The sequence below is a fragment of the Lepisosteus oculatus genome, chromosome 28, assembly GCF_040954835.1.
Source record: "Lepisosteus oculatus isolate fLepOcu1 chromosome 28, fLepOcu1.hap2, whole genome shotgun sequence".
NCBI lineage: Eukaryota > Metazoa > Chordata > Actinopteri > Semionotiformes > Lepisosteidae > Lepisosteus > Lepisosteus oculatus.
The window spans coordinates 594,255-612,905 of NC_090723.1; the positions used below are offsets into that span (position 1 = coordinate 594,255).

Below are 18,651 nucleotides of genomic sequence, written 5' to 3' on the forward strand. Positions count from 1 at the left end.
TCATTGCAAATAGCTTTGCATTATATAAAGTCACTATAGATGTATGTTACCGTGTTATTTTATACCTGCGTGTGTTTGAAACGTTAATGTAAATTTTACAGCCTCTCTGTGTCTAGAGCGGGTACAGCCTTGTCACCCTCCTGCCACTGACTGGGACAGACCGGGGGGAGAGAGCTGAATCCATCTCGGGGTGTGTGTGTGGGTCGCGTCCTACTGCTTGACACTGCTGCTTGCTAAAACCATCATTTCCTTCTGATGTTTAAATCTGAAATGGATTATTTAACCCCTTGGTTTTTTGCGCTACAGTGGCTTGGCTAGGAAATCACTGTCGATGAGAAACATTTCTCAATTTTTTCATCTGGAAAAATGTCAGGCTGAATGAAAGAACTGTTTGAGAAAACCAAATGTCCAAGGAAAATGTTCTTTTATACTAAAAGGTATTATCAGGAAAATAATCTACTTCTTTTTAGTAGAAGGGGGCACAGATATTCTATTGACCAGTTAAAGTAATTGTGCCGATTGTTATCAGCTTCTCATCCCCAGGGCTGTGCCCAGAGGGTCTGCTGTGTGCGGTCTGTCTGAGAACTCGTACAGTATGAGCTGTACCACTGAGACACATTCTTTGCAGCCGTCTGTCTGGTGCGATTCTGGACTTACATGCATGTGCCTGTTCACTGCCTTCTTTGCCCTGGATGCCAAAGACGATCTCTGCTCATCCCCATATCACCCTGCAACTCACAACTGGCATCCACTGAAGCTAAGCGGGTGTGAGCCTGGTCAGTACCTGGATGGGAGACCTCCTGGGAAAAACTAAGGTTGCTGCTGGAAGAGGCGTTAGTGGGGCCAGCAGGGGGCGCTCACCCTGCGGCTCATGTGGGTCCTAATGCCCCAGTATAGTGACGGGGACACTGTACTGTAAACAGGTGCCGTCCTTCGGATGAGATGTAAAACCGAGGTCCTGACTCTCTGTGGTCATTAAAAATCCCAGGGTGTTTCTCAAAAAGAGTAGGGGTGTAACCCTGGTGTCCTGGCCAAATTTCCCCATTGGCCTTTATCAATCATGGCCTCCTAATAATCCCCATCTATGAATTGGCTTCATAACTCTGCTCTCCTCCCCACTGAGAGCTGGTGTGTGGTGAGTGTTCTGGCGCACTATGGCTGCTGCGCATCATCCAGGTGGGGCTGCACACTGGTGGTGGTGGAGGGGATCCCCATGACCTGTAAAGCGCTTTGAGTGGAGTGTCCAGAAAAAGCGCTATATAAGTGTAAGCAATTATTATTATTATTATCCCACAGGCGTGTCACAACGGGGGTGTCACTTACAACTGGTATCCACTCCATCGATGGCCCCCCTTCTTGCAAGAAATGCGACCTCCGCCGCTCGGCGTGTCCCCGCCGCCGCGCCGTACCGCCGCGGAGGCCGAGTCTTTGTTGGTCGGCGCGCTGGCCGGACTTTCAAACTCCCGGCTGGGGAGCGAGTGTTTGGGAAGCCTTGGGAACAAGGAGGGGAGAGTCCCTGAATCACGAAACAAAGCATCTTTCCTGCACATATAAACAAGGAGTTGGACACCTTAAGGAACCGGTGAGTTGGAAGCGTTTTAAATGATTTCCAGCGGCGTAACTCACTTGCGCGAAGAGCTCGGCTGTTCAGCCGTTGGTTTACTGGGGCAGTGTTTGTATGTAACGAACGAGCTGTTTTTACTTGAGTTTTCGGCCTTTTCACTTTGGAGAACGTGTTGTCACTGGTATATGAAATAATTTTCAAAAATGGAAAATGAGCTTAGCTTTCTTAATTGAAAGGCAAGCTATCGTCTGCCCGGATAGCGGTGGCGTTATTTTGGAGAGAGATATGATTTTTAATTGCTCCATTTCGCTTATTTAGTAGCCCGGGGCGGTGAGAGGTTCATGCTGAGTGCCGAGATTCATATTTCTAAAAGGATATTTGTATAACGAATGGAAAATGTTACTGTTTTGTTTGGCTTGGCAGATGGAGGCCATGTTTGTGTGTTTTTGAATCTGATTAGATCTTTCGGAAGGACTGTTTTTGTGGCCGTTGTGATTATACTGTAAGTGGTATTAAGACTGTTGGTAAAACCGATTTTCTTCAGCCCTGTGATATTTTTACTTTCTATTGATGAGAGTTTAGATAGATAGATAATACTTTATTAATAGATAGATAGATAATACTTTACTTGGTTACAGTGTCGGTGGTGTCGAGACCTGCAGGTGTCTGGACTTTAAGGTCTCTTAATAATAATTATGCAGGCGCTCCGGTTTCCTCCTGCAGTCCGAAGACACGCCGCAACCGGGATCACTCATTGGCGCGCTTGAGTGTCTGTGTGCAGCGGGGGTCCTGGCCGTCACTCTGGGGGTGTGTTGCAGTGAAGGGGCTTGTCTGTGTGCAGCGGGGGTCCTGGCCGTCACTCTGGGGGTGTGTTGCACTGGTTGTCCCCAGCAGTGAAGGGGCTTGTCTGTGATGCTGCAGGGCTGGCGATGCAGTGGCTGGACGAGGAGCTCTCTCCTGGGAGCCAGCCCCTGGCCGGGAAGACCTTCTACCTGGACGGCCTGAAGAGCAAGCACGCCGCCCTGCTGGTGGAGGCCATCGGACGACTGGGAGGGGTACGGCGCAGTCGAGTAAACCCTGCCTGGCTCGTTTAGAGCACCGAGGTGGGGCTGATCCCCCAGCAGCTCCTGCATGGTGAACCTGTGGGCTTGACCGCAGGGCACAGGCTGCGTGTGCATCAGCGTCACTGTAATGTTGTTACTGTGTATATATTAGAGAAAAAAGCAGAGGCTACCCAAGTCGATTGCCGGCCATGTAAAACCAGCTCACATTTTCCCATCTAGTTCCGTATTCGTTACAGGTGGTTTCGTCAACCACAGGGGCATCCAGAAACCTCACTCGCGGGTCAGACGTGGGAAGGTATACTTGGGCCTCGCAGGTTACTTTAAACTGGTGTTTTTCTGCAGGTCCCAGCGGTGACGGTAAGCTGGGAAGTGGCCCAGCCTCCAAAGCAGCTGAGCTCCTCACCTGAACCAACAGGTTCCATTAGAACTTGAAGATGGGAGAGTCTGAGTTTAAGGCGACGGTTAAAAGCCCGCCTCTCTGCGTGTTTCGGGAGTCCCCATGCTGATCCTGCCTTCTGACAGGAGCTGTGGCACTGTCGTGTGGCACCCTGAGGGCCCAGCGGTTTCCATAGCGACTCTGCTGGGGCTCCTCAAGCAGGCCTGCTCATGGCTCCTGCTCATGTCTGTTCTTATGTTCCAGAAAGTCGAGAGCTTCCTCAGTAAGGATGTCAGTTTCGTGCTGTCGGGCAGCAGGGAGGCGCGAGGGGACTGTGGCTCCCAGCCTGCAGCGGGAACGGCAGCGGCCTGCTCCAAGAACCCCGCACGCAGGAGAGAGGGGCGGGCGCGGGGCAGCCAGCGCTCTGTGGACAGCGAGGTAAGGCATGGCCGCTCGCACTGTCTTCAGAGTCCCTGCAGGAGACAAATGCCCGCGCTGCACGGCGGAGAGCTGCCAGTTCTGCTGCGTGTGAAGTGGTTTCAGTGTCTGTTACCCACCTGCAGGGAAACTGGGGGATAGGCAGCATTCAACACTCCCAGAAGTCCACGCGACAATAAGGGTGTCGTTGTGTAGAATGATACTGTAAATTGAGTTCAGGTTTGGCCACTCACACCCGAGGTGAGATTTACACAACGTGAAGGACAGTACGTCTTCTAAGCAGTAAAAATAGTCTGTGGAAGTTAAATAGTTGTCTTTTTTTTGTATGCTTTCTGTGTGTTTTTTATGTAATACAACCAAGGTTAGACAGACGATGAGGAACTGGCACAGTAGATGTAATGGAACTGCCATCAAAGCCTGAACATGGAATAAAGTAACAGACTGGCAGTGAGCCCTAATTACCTACCGCGTTAGTGGTGCTAACTGTGCGCTTCCATTGGCAAACACCCATTCCCTCACAGGGCTGAGTCCTAGTGCTGCAGCTGTCTCACAGGGCCTCTGTGAGGGACACTGTGTGAGGCGTGATGTGCATGAGGGAGACTGGCTGTCTGCTCCGCCTGACTGTTGCTGTCCTTGCAGGTCTGTGGCAGCCGAGGAAAGGTGTTACTGGGGAAGGTGATCCGGAACAGTGTGAGTACAGGGGCCCACGGACGTGACTTCTGTGCATCTGTATCTGGAATTACAGTGATATAAAGTGATCCCAAAACGACCTGTCCATGCATTCTTTACCTTCATGCAGAAATTATAGTGATCCTGCACAGTTTAATCTCTAGTTTGGGTAAACCAGTATAACGTTGTCAGGTTTGTGTTGAGAAATCCCATAGCACTCTTGCGTCGTCTTCTGCAAAAATAGCAGGTGCATTACTTAAACCATCAGAAATTAGCAGGAAGTGTGATAGCATAACATAAAATTCTAAAGCTTGATCAAAACTACTCCTGCAAAAAAATCTGTAGTTTTTTCTTCTTTTGTGAGAAGATCTGTGGTTTTTCCTGACACCCTGCACAGCTCAGTAGGTATTTAGGGAATGTGCCAACATGGGCTGAGAGCCTGGTGGCCTGTGATTTAACATCATCCTGTGTCTCTCGCTGTGATTCCTTCTTCCCACACAAGTGTCAAATGTACGTCGGACAGTATGTGTCCGTTGGGGTGTAGAAACTCAGCTCTGTAAGTTATTGCACTGAGATGTAAAGATGTCTGCATCTGTCCTGTTCACTCAGTAACAACAGTGTCTGGATAATAAGGCTCCAGCATGGTGATGGACACACGGGCTGACTGGCTTCTCTCTCTGCAGGAGGAGCACAGCGAGGGCAGCAGTGTGCTGGCCCAAGCCCGCTCATGGGCCATCAAGATTCTGCACGTCGACGGTATCCTTCATGACATCTCTGTTGGTGTTCTTTTCAGAACCTCACTTTAAATTGACCTTGGCTGCTTCCCCTTGGAGTTTAATCATTTACATCGGGTATTACCATTCCATGTTCACTCTTAGGTCCTTCAGAGATGATAGGTTCAATCTTTCTTTATCTGGGCCTAGACTTCGGGTGGTCTGGATTTAAATAAATGCAGAGTTCCCAAGGTATTTTTAAAACGAACAATTAAGCAGAGACTCGGAAAACTGGTTCAGTTGTACTAGTTAAACATGACTGATCCAATGAAATCACTCAAGCACACGACTAGCTTGTGTACATCTTGGAGAGCCCTGATTCAGGGACTCGCCAGTATTGGTTGTCAGCTGGTGTCCTAGACAGCAACACACTTGCATCTGTCACTGCCTGGACCCCTAGAGAGCCACATTTGACAGGACAGATCCTTCCTGCTTCTTCCCTGGTCTTATTGCAGTGATGTAGACTGCCCACTTGGTGGCAGCATAGGGCCATCTCACAGTGACGACGCGTATCCAGGCTATGTAGCACACCCCTTCCATAGCTCTCTCTTCTGGACCCATCGTACAGCTTGATCGCTATATTGGATTTGCTGATCAATAAAGTAATTAAAATGCTGCTGTTTGAATTTTGCATTCCAGGGGATTGGAAGGACCTCAAGCTGAGTAGCCTGGTGTTGGGTTCGCAGTTAAACAGCGTATTGAAAAATTAAAATCGTCCTCAGTACTTTGAGAAATTCCCCATAAACGTTACTGAATACCGCACTATAATGTCAAACTTGGGGCTCTGCTTGAAAAAGTTGCTAACATTTTTGCAATCTCTTAAAACACAGACTCCATGTCTGTGCCTTAACTTTGTGTTTCCAGACTTTTTGGCCTACGTTGAGCAGGGCCGTGCGGGGAGCTTTCAGTTCAGGAAGGGGAAGCCGGAGGTAGGCTGTGGTGGCCAGGCGTGGTGAATGAGCTGTGGGGCAGGTGTTGGGTGAGCTTTGAGTCAGGAGGGATGCTGGGTTAGGAGGGAGATCAGGATATAAAATCGGACCTGGAGTCCTTCAAGCCTTCCAGGTACATTTCCATGGGGAATTCATTTACAAATTATTTAAATTTTTACTGTGGTAATTAGTTTGACTCTGTAACTAAAATTAGCTTCAGAATGAAAAAGCACGTCGAATTGAGCTTTGTGTTTTTTAGAGAGACTGGTTTTCCATTCTTAAGCAGGTGATCTTCCAACAAGGCATACTTGGACTGGATCATACGTTAGACTCGCTCAACTTGTGCGTTTTGTTTGAAAGACTCGTTTCAGTTCTCTGTGATGGAAACCAGTTGTTAACTGACAGATGGCTTAAACTGTTTAATCAGCCCTGATCTAGTTACAATGAAAGCTCTCATTTTGATGGAAAGAGATACAATTTCAGCTATAACAATGGTTATATTTGCTGTGTTGTGCTGATCTTTGTGGGTCTTGTCAAGTTGACCTTTCCGAAGATGTTTGAATGATGAAAGAATCCATCTAAGGAGGAACAAAATCACAGCTTTCTGCTGGAGAAATGAAGACGGTACAGAGCTCCTTTTACCTCCACAAAACCAAGCTGTGCTCTGTACCCAGCTGCTGGGGAGGGATTCTTTCAGACCCGGCGTCTGGACGGCCCAGAGCAGGACCGCAGGGTTCCATAGCAGCTGAGCCAACAGGTTCCGACAAACCCTGAAGATGGGAGAGTCTGAGTCACTTAAACGCAGTGGTGAAAGGGCAGCCTCCCTATGTGTTTAGGAAGTGCAAATAAACAGCTGAAATTAAAGCTTGTTTTAGTGGTTTGGCTAGTTAGGTTCTGGGACCCTGGTCTGCCCAGCCTGTAATGGTGCTTCTTCTCCTCTTACAGAAGACTGTGGCGCCAGGCCCTGCCGGCCGTGTCATCAAAGGTCAGACTCGCCAGCGCTTCCCGGGAATTTGATCGTGAGCCAGACAGGAACATTTCGATTGTTTTCTTTCCAGAATGTTTAAGTTGGAATTTGTCTTTATTGTCACTGCCTACTTTTTACTTTCAGAGAGTTTATTTAGAAAGCAATGACTTGCATTTATGAACTTGGAAGTCCTTAGAGGTTTTACAGTCTTTTATGTATATACAGTTGTTTTGTTATTGCAGTGAACTAAAATCAAAATACTGAAAGGTTTCCAACAGGCCATAACCCAGACCGTGGTCAGGACTGTGAAGAAACTGCAGGCAGTTTTTGATTATTTTTTTCTTCTGGAACAGCTGGAAGGCTCAAGCAGCCCTTTGTGAAAGTCGAGGACTCCAGCAGGTGAGTGGTCCATGGGGGAGGTAGGGCAGATGGAGCTCAGTCTCCAATCGCCCGGGTATAGTGTCCCCCTAGCTGGAGAGGGTCACCAGCCAGCAGCGCCTGGGAATCCCACAGATAGAGACCTTCCCAGCCTCATTCTCACTGACGCGTTTAGCAGGCTGGTGTCAGTAAAACTGCAGGTGCAAAGCAGCTGCCCTTCAGTCACTGAGAAGTGTGAAATTGTAAGGGGATAACTCAACAGATCTCGCAGTGAAGTGGTTTCTCTGCACTCAGGTTTGTGTGTCAGGGAGAAGGAGAAAAGCTGTCGCAAACTTTAACACTTGCAAGGGTTAGAGAAACATTTCAGTGAAGACAAAAGCCTTCACTGTTCAAAGCTCTTTTGTCGGTGAATGACAGTGTCACAGTTCACGTGCTGTGTGCTGTTTTGATCATCATTCTGTTTCTACATGGTGTTTTCTGCACAACCTACGCAGAACAATGCGTTGTTGCATCAGGAATGAAATGGCCTTTATATTCATCAGGAGTTGACCGGGTGTTTGTCTGAGGTTTGTGGGTTTGTCTTCCTGGGACGGGAGTAGGATTCCAGTAAACTCCAGCTGACCCTCCTCCTGAAAGAAATCCATCCCCCTGGGTGTAACCAGACTCAAGAACCTGAAATTGGCCAGCAGCTGGTATTAAGCTTTAATCAGCACGCGGGCATGGGGAGGCGGGCGTGGTGGGGGAGCCCGCCTGTAGAGGCCTGCTGGGAGGAAAGCGACGCTCCCGTTGCAGCGCACCTGCCACCTGTCAGAGCAGTTTGTAAATTGCATCTTTTTTTAATGAAGGGCTGTGGATCGGGGCCAGGCAGGCTGCTGGCTGTGTGGGGGTGCCCGTCGCCCTGCCTCCCTGCAGCTGTTCCAGACGATAGACCAGCGGGGTTGTGGGGCGACGGCTGAGGCCCTTCCTCACATCAGAGAAGAAGGGTTTGGCTCCAGAAAGCCCCCTTCCAGAAGAGGTTTCCATTCCCACCAGCTCTTTTGTTTGAAGTCAGTTAGGCTGCCTTAGTGAATGAAGCACCTGCAAGACAATATTCCACTGTCTGCAATGCTGCCCAAAAGCCAAAGGCTAAAGAAATAAAACTCAAGCCATCTCTGCCCTTGAGAAATTCTATTCTGTAGTCGGTCTGCCAGCCCTGGTGCCAGAGTGCCTGCAGGATTTCAGGTTCTTGAAAACTGAAGCAACATGACAGAGGCCCGATGCCATTTATTGACTTATTAGTCCTTGTTCCACCTGTTTTAGGTCTTTAGTTCTTGAACTTTGAATTCCCTATGAGACCTGTTTGGCTGTAGCTGTCCAGGGCAGCTCTGAGCAGCTTCATTGAAAGATTTCCAAGTCATTTAAAGTTTAGCTTGAGGTTGACCCAGACACGTGACCCATCGTGTTCTCTCTGTGAAAATGCTTTGTGTGTCCAGCACATTCATTATGTCGACCCTGACAGTTATCAGTAAAAAAATAACCTTAGCTCATGACTGCTTAAATGCTGAAGAAATGTACTAAGCTAGTACCGGTTTGCTTTTATAGCACAGATCTGCTGGGCATCACATCTCTGTGTAGCAGGTCTGAATCGGGTTCAGTGCCACATTATTGTCCTGCTCTTCCTCATTAAATTAGGGAAGAATATCCGCTGGAGTGATCGGTGTGTGTGGGGTGATGGGCACTGCCTGTACTGCTTGATGTTTTTAGGTGCTACAGGCCTTTGTACCAGCATTTCGTCAGCTTTCCTGAGCTGGACTTCACCCGACCTGACCGGTTCAGCCCCTTTGTTTCCCCACTGCCACCTGGGAAGGAGGAGGACTGTGAGCAGAACAGAGTCAAGTAGGTATCCCAGCAGTCATGCTGGTGGCTTTGGAGTTTTCAGAGTGCCACAATGTCCCATAGGGTAAGCATATTTAATTGTAAAAACTGTTAAAAGACTTATCAAATCTTTCAAAGCTTAAATACAGCACATCTGATGCTCGGTGGCAATTAGGAGAACTGTGTAATTTCCCATTGCATTTGGGAGGCTCAGCAGCTGATTTCCATCTCTGGGCAAATAAGCCTTTTTCTTGTGCTCACTGGGAGCTTTGGGGTATTGTTACCAGCATCGTTCCTAAAGTTTCTCATTAAATTTCACCTCAAGACCTTATAGTTTCCGTTGTTCTTCGAATGGACGGTGAGCCGTTTGGATCATTAAGCTCCCAGCAGCCAGATGAGCGTGGTGACCCGGAATGTCAGCTCCCAAGCTGTCCAGGGACTGGCTTGGCTGGCCACTGTAGCTCTTGTCCCTTGTGTCCCCTGTGGCAGGAATGAGAGCCGGGCCCTGACCAGCAGTGAGGGCCAGCGGAGGCCAGGCCCTGCGGTGGCCCCTGCAGTGGGGGCCCGCCGGCCGCAGCGGGGGTTCTGCGAGTGCTGCCACCAGACCTTCCCGGGGCTGAGTGAGGTGAGCCGGCACACCACTGGGGTCTGAGCACGCCACACTCGGTCCCTCCTCCGGCCGCTGGCGTCGAGGGGCATCACCTCGGCCTCCCTGTCTGCCACACAGCAGCAAAGCACACCCCGCCGTTCCGCCTGTAGACCCGACCGCCACAACCAGGGCAGCCGCCGCAGCAACAGAAGAAAGATCAAAGGGGAGAAATTCATTCATTCAAATGCTGGCCATTTTAAACTTTCCCAATTGTAATCTATATGGTAATTTCCTGGAAAGCGAGCAGGCAAGATTATATCCTGAAATGTCAGATTGTCTGAATGCCTCAGAGTGTAAGGTGCTGGGAGGCTGGCAGGGTGTTGTTGTTAGGCTGCTCTCCAGTAGATTATATTATTACAGCATGTTTCCACTGCTGCCAATGACGGTGCATTAAAATTGCAGTGTTGTCTTAATTTCTGCTCGTGTATAATCAGTGCTCCCATTTCCATGGTGTCAACGCCAGGCTTCTGTGTGAGCATCTGCATCAGGCTCTGCAGGTGTTTTGTGCTTGATGTTTTATCAGTTATCCATTCATTTTTTATAAAAAAATTACAAATGTATTTGTAAAAGTGTCCAGCTGTGATGTTTGGCCTTGGTGTCATTTTTTCCTCTGGTGACAGATCTTGAAATTGTCAAGAAAGCTCGTGTCCCCTGTATCACTTCTAGATGTGTAGCTCCTCTTAAAAGGGCAGAAATATGAATGACGCCCCTCTGTGCCCGTTTGCTCTGCAGCACCTCCAGTCTGAGCAGCACAGGCTGTTTGCCCAGGACTCCTCTCACTACAGCGTGGTGGACAGGCTCATCTCGCAGATGCTTCCAGAGTTTGTGGAGAGTCAAGTCCATCACAGTCAGCTGATGAGGTCAGGGTGACTTCTTCACACACAGATACAAGTCCTTTGTAGAAGGAGCAAATGGCATTGCCTGTGTAAAATATACAAGATCCGTATTCCACCTGTAACACTTGACAAGTATTGGATGGATGTATTTGCATGCTGAATTGTTGTCAATTAAGATTAAATTTAGGCTTTTGCCATATTAGACCATCCCCCACTATGTAAGGCAGTATCCATGTAGCCAAAGTCTTCTGACGGTTTGCTTCTTGTTTGATAGAGGAAGCCGTATATTGTGGCTCCACAGGAAATGGCTCATGTGTTTTTTCATCACTTCCTGTCCAGGGTGGCTTCCCCCCCGGCAGGCTGCCTGGAGCCGCCCTGCGAGCTGACGCAGGGCAGCAGCGAGGCGGAGCGGCACCTGGAGGCCCTGCTGTCCCTGCCTGGTGCGCACTGGCCCGAGGACGGGCCCGGGGGGAGCCTGCTGCCAGCCTGCGGCGCTGGAGCCACTTCCCCGGCACCCGAGGCCGGCAGGGCCACTCCCACCGGCCCGCGCCTGCAGGCCGTGCAGCCCCGAGAGGCAGAGGCGCCGGAGGAAGACGAGCCACAGCAGGGGGGAGCGAGAGATTCCAGGCTCGGCGCAGAGCCGGAGCACTCGGAGCCAGGAAAGCCAACCCTCTCTGTCATCCCTTCTCCCCGAAACCTCTGGAAGCGCCAGAGGTCAGCCAGCACAAGCCCCAGGGCTAGGAAGATCCGGAGAACCTCTCCGATCCACGGATCTGACCCCACCTTCCACTGCCTGTCCGCCGTTCATCACGTGGACGACGAAGAGCGATCCCCTCGTCTGCGCCTCTCGACACCGGCCGGCGAGGTCGTTTCCGGGCTCCAGCAGCAAGACCCTGCCTCAGCTAGTGGGCCGCAGGATATGGCGGCTTCTGCGGTGGATAAGCGTGAACCAGCCAGGGCACCAGCTCATGAAGACGGCAGCCCATCGGGTGCCATCCTAAATGAGAAAAGCCATGCCAGCTGTCGGGCTCCACTCTGTGAGTGTCATGTTTGGTGCAGTCAGTCCCACAGTCCCTCGACGGAAAAGGGACAGAATCCGGCTGTCCCACAGACGCTCCTGGGATACGCGGGGCAGGGTATTTCTGCGTGTTTCGGGGCTGTTCACCCTAGGCTCCTTGAAGAACAGTGTCCTTCACCATTTCTGCCCACTCGCTACCAGCCAGGCTCTCAGGACCTCGGCCCAGTGCCGAAGGAAAGGGAGGTTCGGACTGTGAGCCGGCAGCAGTGCGCCTCTCTTGGTTTCAGTGCCCTTGCCCTCCCCCCGTGCCCTGCAGACCCTCCCTCGTCCTGTCTCTCGAGGGCAGAGCAGGTGCTGGGCTCCTGCGTTCCCCACCTGCAGTCCTTCTCCTCCGAGTCAGACTGGGACTGCGGCCTGCTCTCCCAGCTGGGGGCCCCTCCAGCGGCGAGGGAACAGGGGGCGCTAGACCTGGAGGTGCTGCGGCTGACGTGCGCCGGGGTGCAGGACAGCGGGTACGAGGCGCGGCTGTGCTCTGTGCTGCTGTCCGCCGAGCTGGAGTGGGCTGCGGGCGCCGGCAGTGCCGCGGCGCGCTGTGGCAGCCAGACCGACCCGCTGGGCTGCAGAGCGCTGGAGGCCGGGCCTGTGTGACCTGCGGGCCCGGCGTCGCAGCGGGAGGGGTGATCCAGGAGCTTGCTCTCGCCCGTTGGCCAGCTCTGTCAGTCCTCAGGGCCTCTGAGGGGTGTTTCATCTCCTAGAAGCTCGTTCGCTCAAGGCTGCAGGGGTGGGAATACAAATCAGAATTCTCACTGATGCAGCCAACCAGCTTCTGTTGACATCATAATGCCAAATACTGAACTGTTAACAACTTATTTAGATAATTGAGATTTATGGTATTTTTTCAGAATTTCATATTGTTCTAGACTCTTTCTTATTCACCACTTGTAAATGCAAGATTCTTGCTCTTGTCTCAGGGAGAGGAAGTCTTTATTTATCCTGTTGCCCAGCGGGAAGGGTGCTCTCTTGAGTCCTGCTGTGGGTTTTCGGTCACATAAGCTCCCTCTGCCTAGCAGGTAGGTGTGGGCGTGCTGGTTGCAAAACCAGAATTAAATTCCTCAAGATCTTGACTCTGCTGCTCTTGCCCCAGACACCTGTGTTTAGGAGGGATGAAACCTTGATGTGAAGGGTGGCTACACAGTTCCCCAGGCAGTACCTTCTGCAGAAAGCTGGAGAAATGGTTTCACTCCTAAACAGTTTCAGACTAGCATTAGTGTGCTGCCTTTGTATTCTCTTGATATTGGCTGAATTGCCAGCTGAGGAAGTCCTCAGTTTTGCACTGGATTAGTATTGGCCGCACCAGGGAACAGCGGTGTGGTGATGTGTGTTGGTGTATACACATCGTTGGAACAGCTCTAGCTTTTTTTTATGTACTGAAGACTTTTAAAACTAAAGTGTTTTGTATTTCAGGTAATTTAATTGTATTTTGTGGTTTTTATGAAAATAAATCTGTCGTTATGTTAAAGTGCTGTGTCGAGTGTCTCCGAAGTGGACAGCTGTGTCCAGTGAAATCTGCTTCGACGAGCCCACCAGAGCTGACTGGCCGTTTCATCTGGAAGCCTGTTGCAGGAGCTTGCTGCAGTTTAAATGACATCTTCGTTCAGTTAGTCCTCCTTGCTCTTGGCTCCTGGCTACTTACGTGTGTAAGCATATTCTGTTTAACAAGCTGCATCTCCAGACATATGTCCTGTTATGAAATAAGCAGCATGATTGCAACCCTTCATACTGTGAGAGGGAGGAGACATGATTTGATGTTTTGGCATTATCATATCCCCTCCAGTGAGGTAACTGAACAGGTGTAATGTCTCTCATCGTGAGGGAGAAGGAGATGAGTGTGGGCCAGGTCCAGACTGGGGATGCAGGGCTCTGGCCTCAGTGGCTGCTGGGCTTGGTTTCAGCCCAAACCATCAAAGCTTCCAGTTTCTTCCCAGATCAATAGTGCACTGATCCTCTGGGTTTCATCTGCTGTGTAGTCCGTTCCCTGTTCTCTGGAACCACGGCTGGCTGTAGGACATTGATCTCGTTTGGAATGCGGCAGCGTGTAGATCTGAGTGTCGCTCTCCTGCCCCTGCCCCTGCCCCTGCTCCTGCCAGACCCTCCTGGAGCTGAACGGAGTTCTTTTTTTCTCTTGCAGACCGCACTCACTCATGGGATCTTGAGGTTTCGGGTCTGTGTAACAACTGCCTAGCGAAATTAATTAACTTTCTCCTTAATGGTCCCAAAGCTCCTTGTTAATTAACAGATGAGACATCGGGGGCTTGTCGTCTAGGAGGGTGACGGTCCGAGTCCTGCACCTCCTTTTCATGAGGCAGACGCTTTCCTGCCTCCTGTCCTGTTTCCTTCTCGGCTTTGACTCCCTGGTGCGCTGCTCAGGCCTGTGGGCACTGGTCCAACATACACCTGTAGCCGCTGTCAGTGGGAACACCTTCACGGACCTTGGTGAGCTTCAGAGAAAACCCTGCGAAACACCCTGGGAAACCACAGCGAGTCAGGACCTGGGTTCTACATCTCATCTGAAGGACGGCGCCTTTTTACAGTGTGGTGCCTCCATGACTATACCGAGGCATTGGGACCCACACAGACCGCAGGGTGAGCGCCCCCTGCTGGCCCTACTGACACCTCTTCCAGCAGCAGCCTTAGACCTCCTGGGAAAAACTCCCATCCAGGTACTGACCAGGCTCCCACTGCTGAGCTTCAGTGGGCTGCCAGCTGAGAGGGGCAGGGTGATACGGCTGCTGGCGATGTCCAGCACAGATGGAAACTATTGGGACAAATTCCAAGATAACACTGCAGTACACTGCGAAGGCTGGGAGCTCAGTGGCCAGCTCTCTAATGGGCCTCAGCCTTACACAGCTAAAGCAGTGCGTGCAGAAATCGTTGGGCGCCATTAAAAAGAAACTGGGGAATAAACATGTCCAGCGCAATTCCAGATCGATATAACTGCCAGCTCACCATTGGGTTACGGGCAAGTGTTGCACTCTGTCTGCCAGCCATTATCCACTCTCAGCCTCTAATGTGTGCATTAGCCTTTATTATGAACTCTTCCCAGGCAGATCTGAACGACCAGATCCGTTAAATCAATAGCCTGGAAATGTAACTGTAATACTTTCTGAACTACAAACTGTGTGATTGGAAACCCGAGTACTTCTGTCTTTCCGCTGCTCACCCAGGAAAGATATTTGTATAGGGAGGCACGTCTTAATGTGTCCCATGATAACCAAGTTGTCCGCCACATCTATTGGGTTTTCTTTCGCGCAGTGAAACGAAGTTGAAACTGGTAGAGTGGAAATGGCGCAGTTCCCAGATGGAGTCTCTGGGGGTGCTGTTTGAACTGCTGGCTTTGAAGAATGCTGCTGGCCGCACAGACTGCAGGAACGTTGACCCCATCACAATGTTTTAACTTGCCGAGAGTAGGTTTCGTAGATGAGTACTGTTCTATCTGCTCCTGTTAGCGCTGTTCAGGTGTTCTGTGAAATACACAGCGACGACCACAAGTATTTAGCAAAACACTTAAAACTTCAGCCGGTTGTGTGCCTCTGCTTCACAACTGTTAACTAGGAAAACAGGTGCCATTCAGACAGTTTACCGTTTATTTCTGTGAGCCAGAGCCGTATTGCCCTGCGCCTCTCAGCTGGCAGCCCCCTGAAGCCCAGCAGTGTGAGCCTGGCCAGTACCTGGGTGGGAGACCCCTGGGGAAGCTGAGGCTGCTGCTGGAAGAGGGTTTAGTGGGGCCAGCAGGGGGCGCTCACCCTGCGGACTGTGTAGGTCCTAATGCCCCAGTATAGCGACGGGGACACTGTACTGTAAAAAGGGGCCGTCCTTTAGATGAAACAAAACCGAGGTCCTGAGTCTCTGTGGTCATTAAAAATCCCCAAGTGTCTCGAAAAGAGTAGGGGTGTTACCCTGGCGTCCTAGCCAAATGTCCCCCTGACCTTCACCAGCCATCTCTCCTAATAACCCCCCCCTCTGAACTTGCTTCATCACTCTGCTCTCCTGCCCACGGACAGCTGGCGTGGGGGGAGCGGACTGGGGGTGGTGGAGAGGATCCCCATTACCTGGAAAGTGCTTTGAGTGGAGTGTCCAGAAAAAAAGCGCTATATAAGCAATAACGAAAGACTAACTAGGAAACATTGTACATTTCAAAAATGACCGGCGCCACTGCAGTTCTGGGGCAAGAGAAGTTCAGGCGAGGTCCTGGCTAAGAGCAGATCCAGATTTGTGCTTTGGCCTCCTGGTACGATCTGACCTGTTACCTTTCAGTTTAGGGGGCGAACTAAGTTCTCTGCTGGGCCGAGGGGCGGTGGGAGGAGAGTTCAGCCCTGCAGTGAGTCTCCCCCTATAGGCGAAGCTGTATAAATGCACCGAGTGAAATCGGTGAATAGTTGATTTACCACTATTCCGTACTGCTGCCCCAGACCCGCTCAGCACTGGAGACAAACTCGCAGCAGCGCTCCGCCTGTGAGTCTTTGTTCACAGCACAGGCTTCAGTGCCGTCTGCGTGACGGCGCCATTCTCCTTCCTTGCCCGCGTGTGGACGCTTTCACTGCCAGCTGCAGGGTGGGTGCCGCAGTCTCGCCCAGCTGGTTCGTGTCTCTTCATTGTTACCGGTGTGGACGTCGGGGATACCTGTAACAGAAACACGAGGTCGTGTTTCAGGCTTTATTGTGAACAGCGCCGAGAAGCTTTCCACGCTGCTCCGCGGTAATAAAGGCGAATTTGGACAATGAGACCGTATTCGACCATTTGAATTCCCATCTGCTACTAGACCCACCCGGACAGGTGTCTTTCTATGCGCGGTCGCCTCCCTTTGCCCCTGTGCGCGGAGAGGAGGAGAGCACAGGCGAGGGTGCGGGGCTGTAACCCCAGGGTCGCGCTGAAGACGGACAGTCGCTGTGTCCAGACGCAGGAGTCACGTCTTCTTGCAATGCGCTGAGCATACAGCCTACTGGAAAACGATTCTTCAAAGTGCTTGTGTGTGTGTGGGGGGGGCGGGGGTGGTCTCTAAAATAAATACTCTGACGGGGTTATTTCTTGGACGCGAGGGGCTGCTCGCTGACACGCGCGCTGTACCCCGGCCCCGCACGGCCCCGCACAGCCCGCGCGGCGCAGGGGGAGGGCTCTGGCGCGCCCACGTGCCCCGGCCCGCAGACGGCACGGGCTCGGCTCGGCGGCAGACCCGCAGTCTCAGGAAGCAGCAGCGCGCTGCGTGCGGCACCGCCAGCACCACAATAAAAAACAAACACGCATCCCCCCATTCTCCCCCGGTTTTGTCATCGATCCGCTTTGCGTTGTTTCTCCATTATTTCAATTTTTTTTTTCAGCGAATGTAAAAAGCATCTGTGAAAAACGGGGACAATAAAACGATGTTATTCATTTTTTTGGTGATTTAATTACTATCTGCTGTGCAGAAGCCGTGATTCGTTTCAATTTTGTTTCTCAACCCACATACTAAACGAAGGGACTATGTGGACAACATGATTGCTCTGCAGTTCCTGGTTTTTGCTGCAGTGACTTCACGCTTGGCGCTGACAGGTAAGGTGTTGCTTTTCTTCGCAACTTTTTTAGCCGTCGTGTGTTTTTTTTCTGCTTCGGTAATCACTTTCTGAATTCCGATAGGATTTCTTTTTTTTTTCCTCACCTAGTCATTTACACCGGATATTTATTTTGTGCCTGGGTGTAAGGGGAACCCGATGCGGTATTTGCTGCATCGGCAGAAATTGTCTGCAGCGCATCTCGTTAAAATTTGCGGTGGTTGTTGGGGCTCCTGGGACTGAAGGCTGGAGCGGCGATTGGATTGGTGTGGGAATCGTACATTTTGGGGTTGACTTGCTTTTTTTTTTTTGTCGGGGCTGCTCACGCAGTGCTTGGACCTGCGCTGGCTGCGTCGCCCTTGACTGACCGCGCGTGTGGGTCTGCTCTCTGTCCTGCAGGCTGGAGCGGCGCTGCTCCACAGCATGCGGCGCCCCGGGACTGGGCGGCCGGGAGCCGGTCTGCGGGACACGCCAGCCAGCCCAAGCGGCTGATACAGCAGAGCGTTTCGGAGAGCGAAGTCGAGGGCGAGCGGCTGGACACCAGGGTTAGAAACGACACCCGGGGCGCACCTGTAAGTCTTTTTTGTGAAGCCTCGCTAGATAGAAGCGGGAGACCAAGCCGGTCCACGCCGGGAAGCGGGTGGTGATCCTCCATAATAGTAGGGGCCGCTTGGTCAACGGAGCTGCTCGTTGGGGGTGTTTTTTCACAGGGAAGGGCTGAGCTGTGAGAGGTCTCGCCTGGTAAGGAAGGGCCGCGCTCTTGGCTGCTCGCAACACTTTGCGTGGAGTCCCAGTCACCCCAGTTTGTAGTCAGGTACAGCACCTCCCCAGAACACGGTCCCGGGCTCGCCCTCCCCCCCGCGCAGGTGGGCATGTGCCTTGCCCTTGTGTTGTGGCAGCAGCCCGCTGTCCAACAGCCACTCCTGCTGTTCGCCCACGCAAAGTGCTCCCCGGCCCATTTCTTTTCAAATGCCGCTTCCGCCGCCGGTGCGTGGGTTGCGCCGGCCCGCGAGTGTGGCGCTGACATTTCTTTCCCACGCTGAGCCAGCCTGCGGGAATCCCCCGCTCACGCCTCGGCTCGCTTAAACACGAGCGAAACGTTGGAGCTCAGCTCCGTGTTTTTGGGATGACAGTGCTCTGGGATAGAAAGGCACCGTTTCCCCTCGGTTTACCTCGCTTCCTGTGTACCGGTGACTCCGTCCACCTCTCAAAGCGCTTCAGTGCTGCGGTTGTTGCCACGATTTACCGTATGAAAAAGTCACAGAGTGAGAATACAGCGCAGCTCTTAAGTTGCTATGATAAGCCCTGTTATTATCATATCAGTGTTGGGACACACAGAGACAGGGTAAGGCCAAATAAATTAATTTAAAGCAAAGTATTTTCATTAACAGTATTTACCCCCAAAATACAAAATGAGTAATAAAGAGAAACATTGTAAATTTCATACGGTGGTAAATGGCTCATCTGTACAGTGACCACCTGAGTTGAGACTCGTTCTTCAGGGCTTAGAGGGAGGAACTTTGCTGATGAGTCCAGGGCTGTTTTAAACTT

At 51.4% G+C, this 18,651-nt stretch overlaps 2 protein-coding genes across 7 annotated transcripts in view; both read left to right on the plus strand.

Moving 5' to 3' along the window:
- The first annotated feature begins 1,388 nt into the window (after window positions 1-1,388).
- On the plus strand, window positions 1,389-13,034 carry LOC107079265 (protein DBF4 homolog A). The gene is made up of 12 exons (XM_015362094.2): window positions 1,389-1,582; window positions 2,486-2,619; window positions 3,269-3,442; window positions 4,082-4,132; window positions 4,795-4,867; window positions 5,749-5,813; window positions 6,759-6,798; window positions 7,134-7,179; window positions 8,902-9,033; window positions 9,502-9,637; window positions 10,394-10,521; window positions 10,837-13,034. Exons 2-12 carry the CDS (start codon window positions 2,494-2,496, stop codon window positions 12,161-12,163), a joined length of 2,298 nt encoding a protein of 765 aa, XP_015217580.2. The 5' UTR covers window positions 1,389-1,582; window positions 2,486-2,493; the 3' UTR covers window positions 12,164-13,034.
- Window positions 13,035-15,987: 2,953 nt separating this feature from the next.
- Window positions 15,988-18,651, plus strand: part of adam11 (ADAM metallopeptidase domain 11) — a 47,676-nt gene continuing 45,012 nt past the window's right edge. For all 6 annotated transcript variants that reach the window (XR_011183950.1, XR_001480201.2, XM_015361996.2 and 3 more), the window contains exons 1-2: window positions 15,988-17,101; window positions 17,500-17,672. Coding sequence is in view for 4 of the 6 variants with exons in the window: in XM_015361996.2 (XP_015217482.1) it covers window positions 17,044-17,101; window positions 17,500-17,672 (231 nt within the window). In the remaining 2 variants the exon portion in view is untranslated. The remainder of the gene's footprint in view (window positions 17,102-17,499; window positions 17,673-18,651) is intronic.

Excerpts from the sequence above, each read along its gene's own strand:
- LOC107079265 (XM_015362094.2), top strand. The coding sequence starts at position 2,494 with ATGCAGTGGCTGGACGAGGAGCTCTCTCCTGGGAGCCAGCCCCTGGCC. Across the intron at positions 3,443-4,081 it reads AGCGCTCTGTGGACAGCGAG|GTCTGTGGCAGCCGAGGAAA; the intron begins GTAAGGCATGGC and ends CTGTCCTTGCAG. Across the intron at positions 6,799-7,133 it reads TGCCGGCCGTGTCATCAAAG|CTGGAAGGCTCAAGCAGCCC; the intron begins GTCAGACTCGCC and ends CTTCTGGAACAG.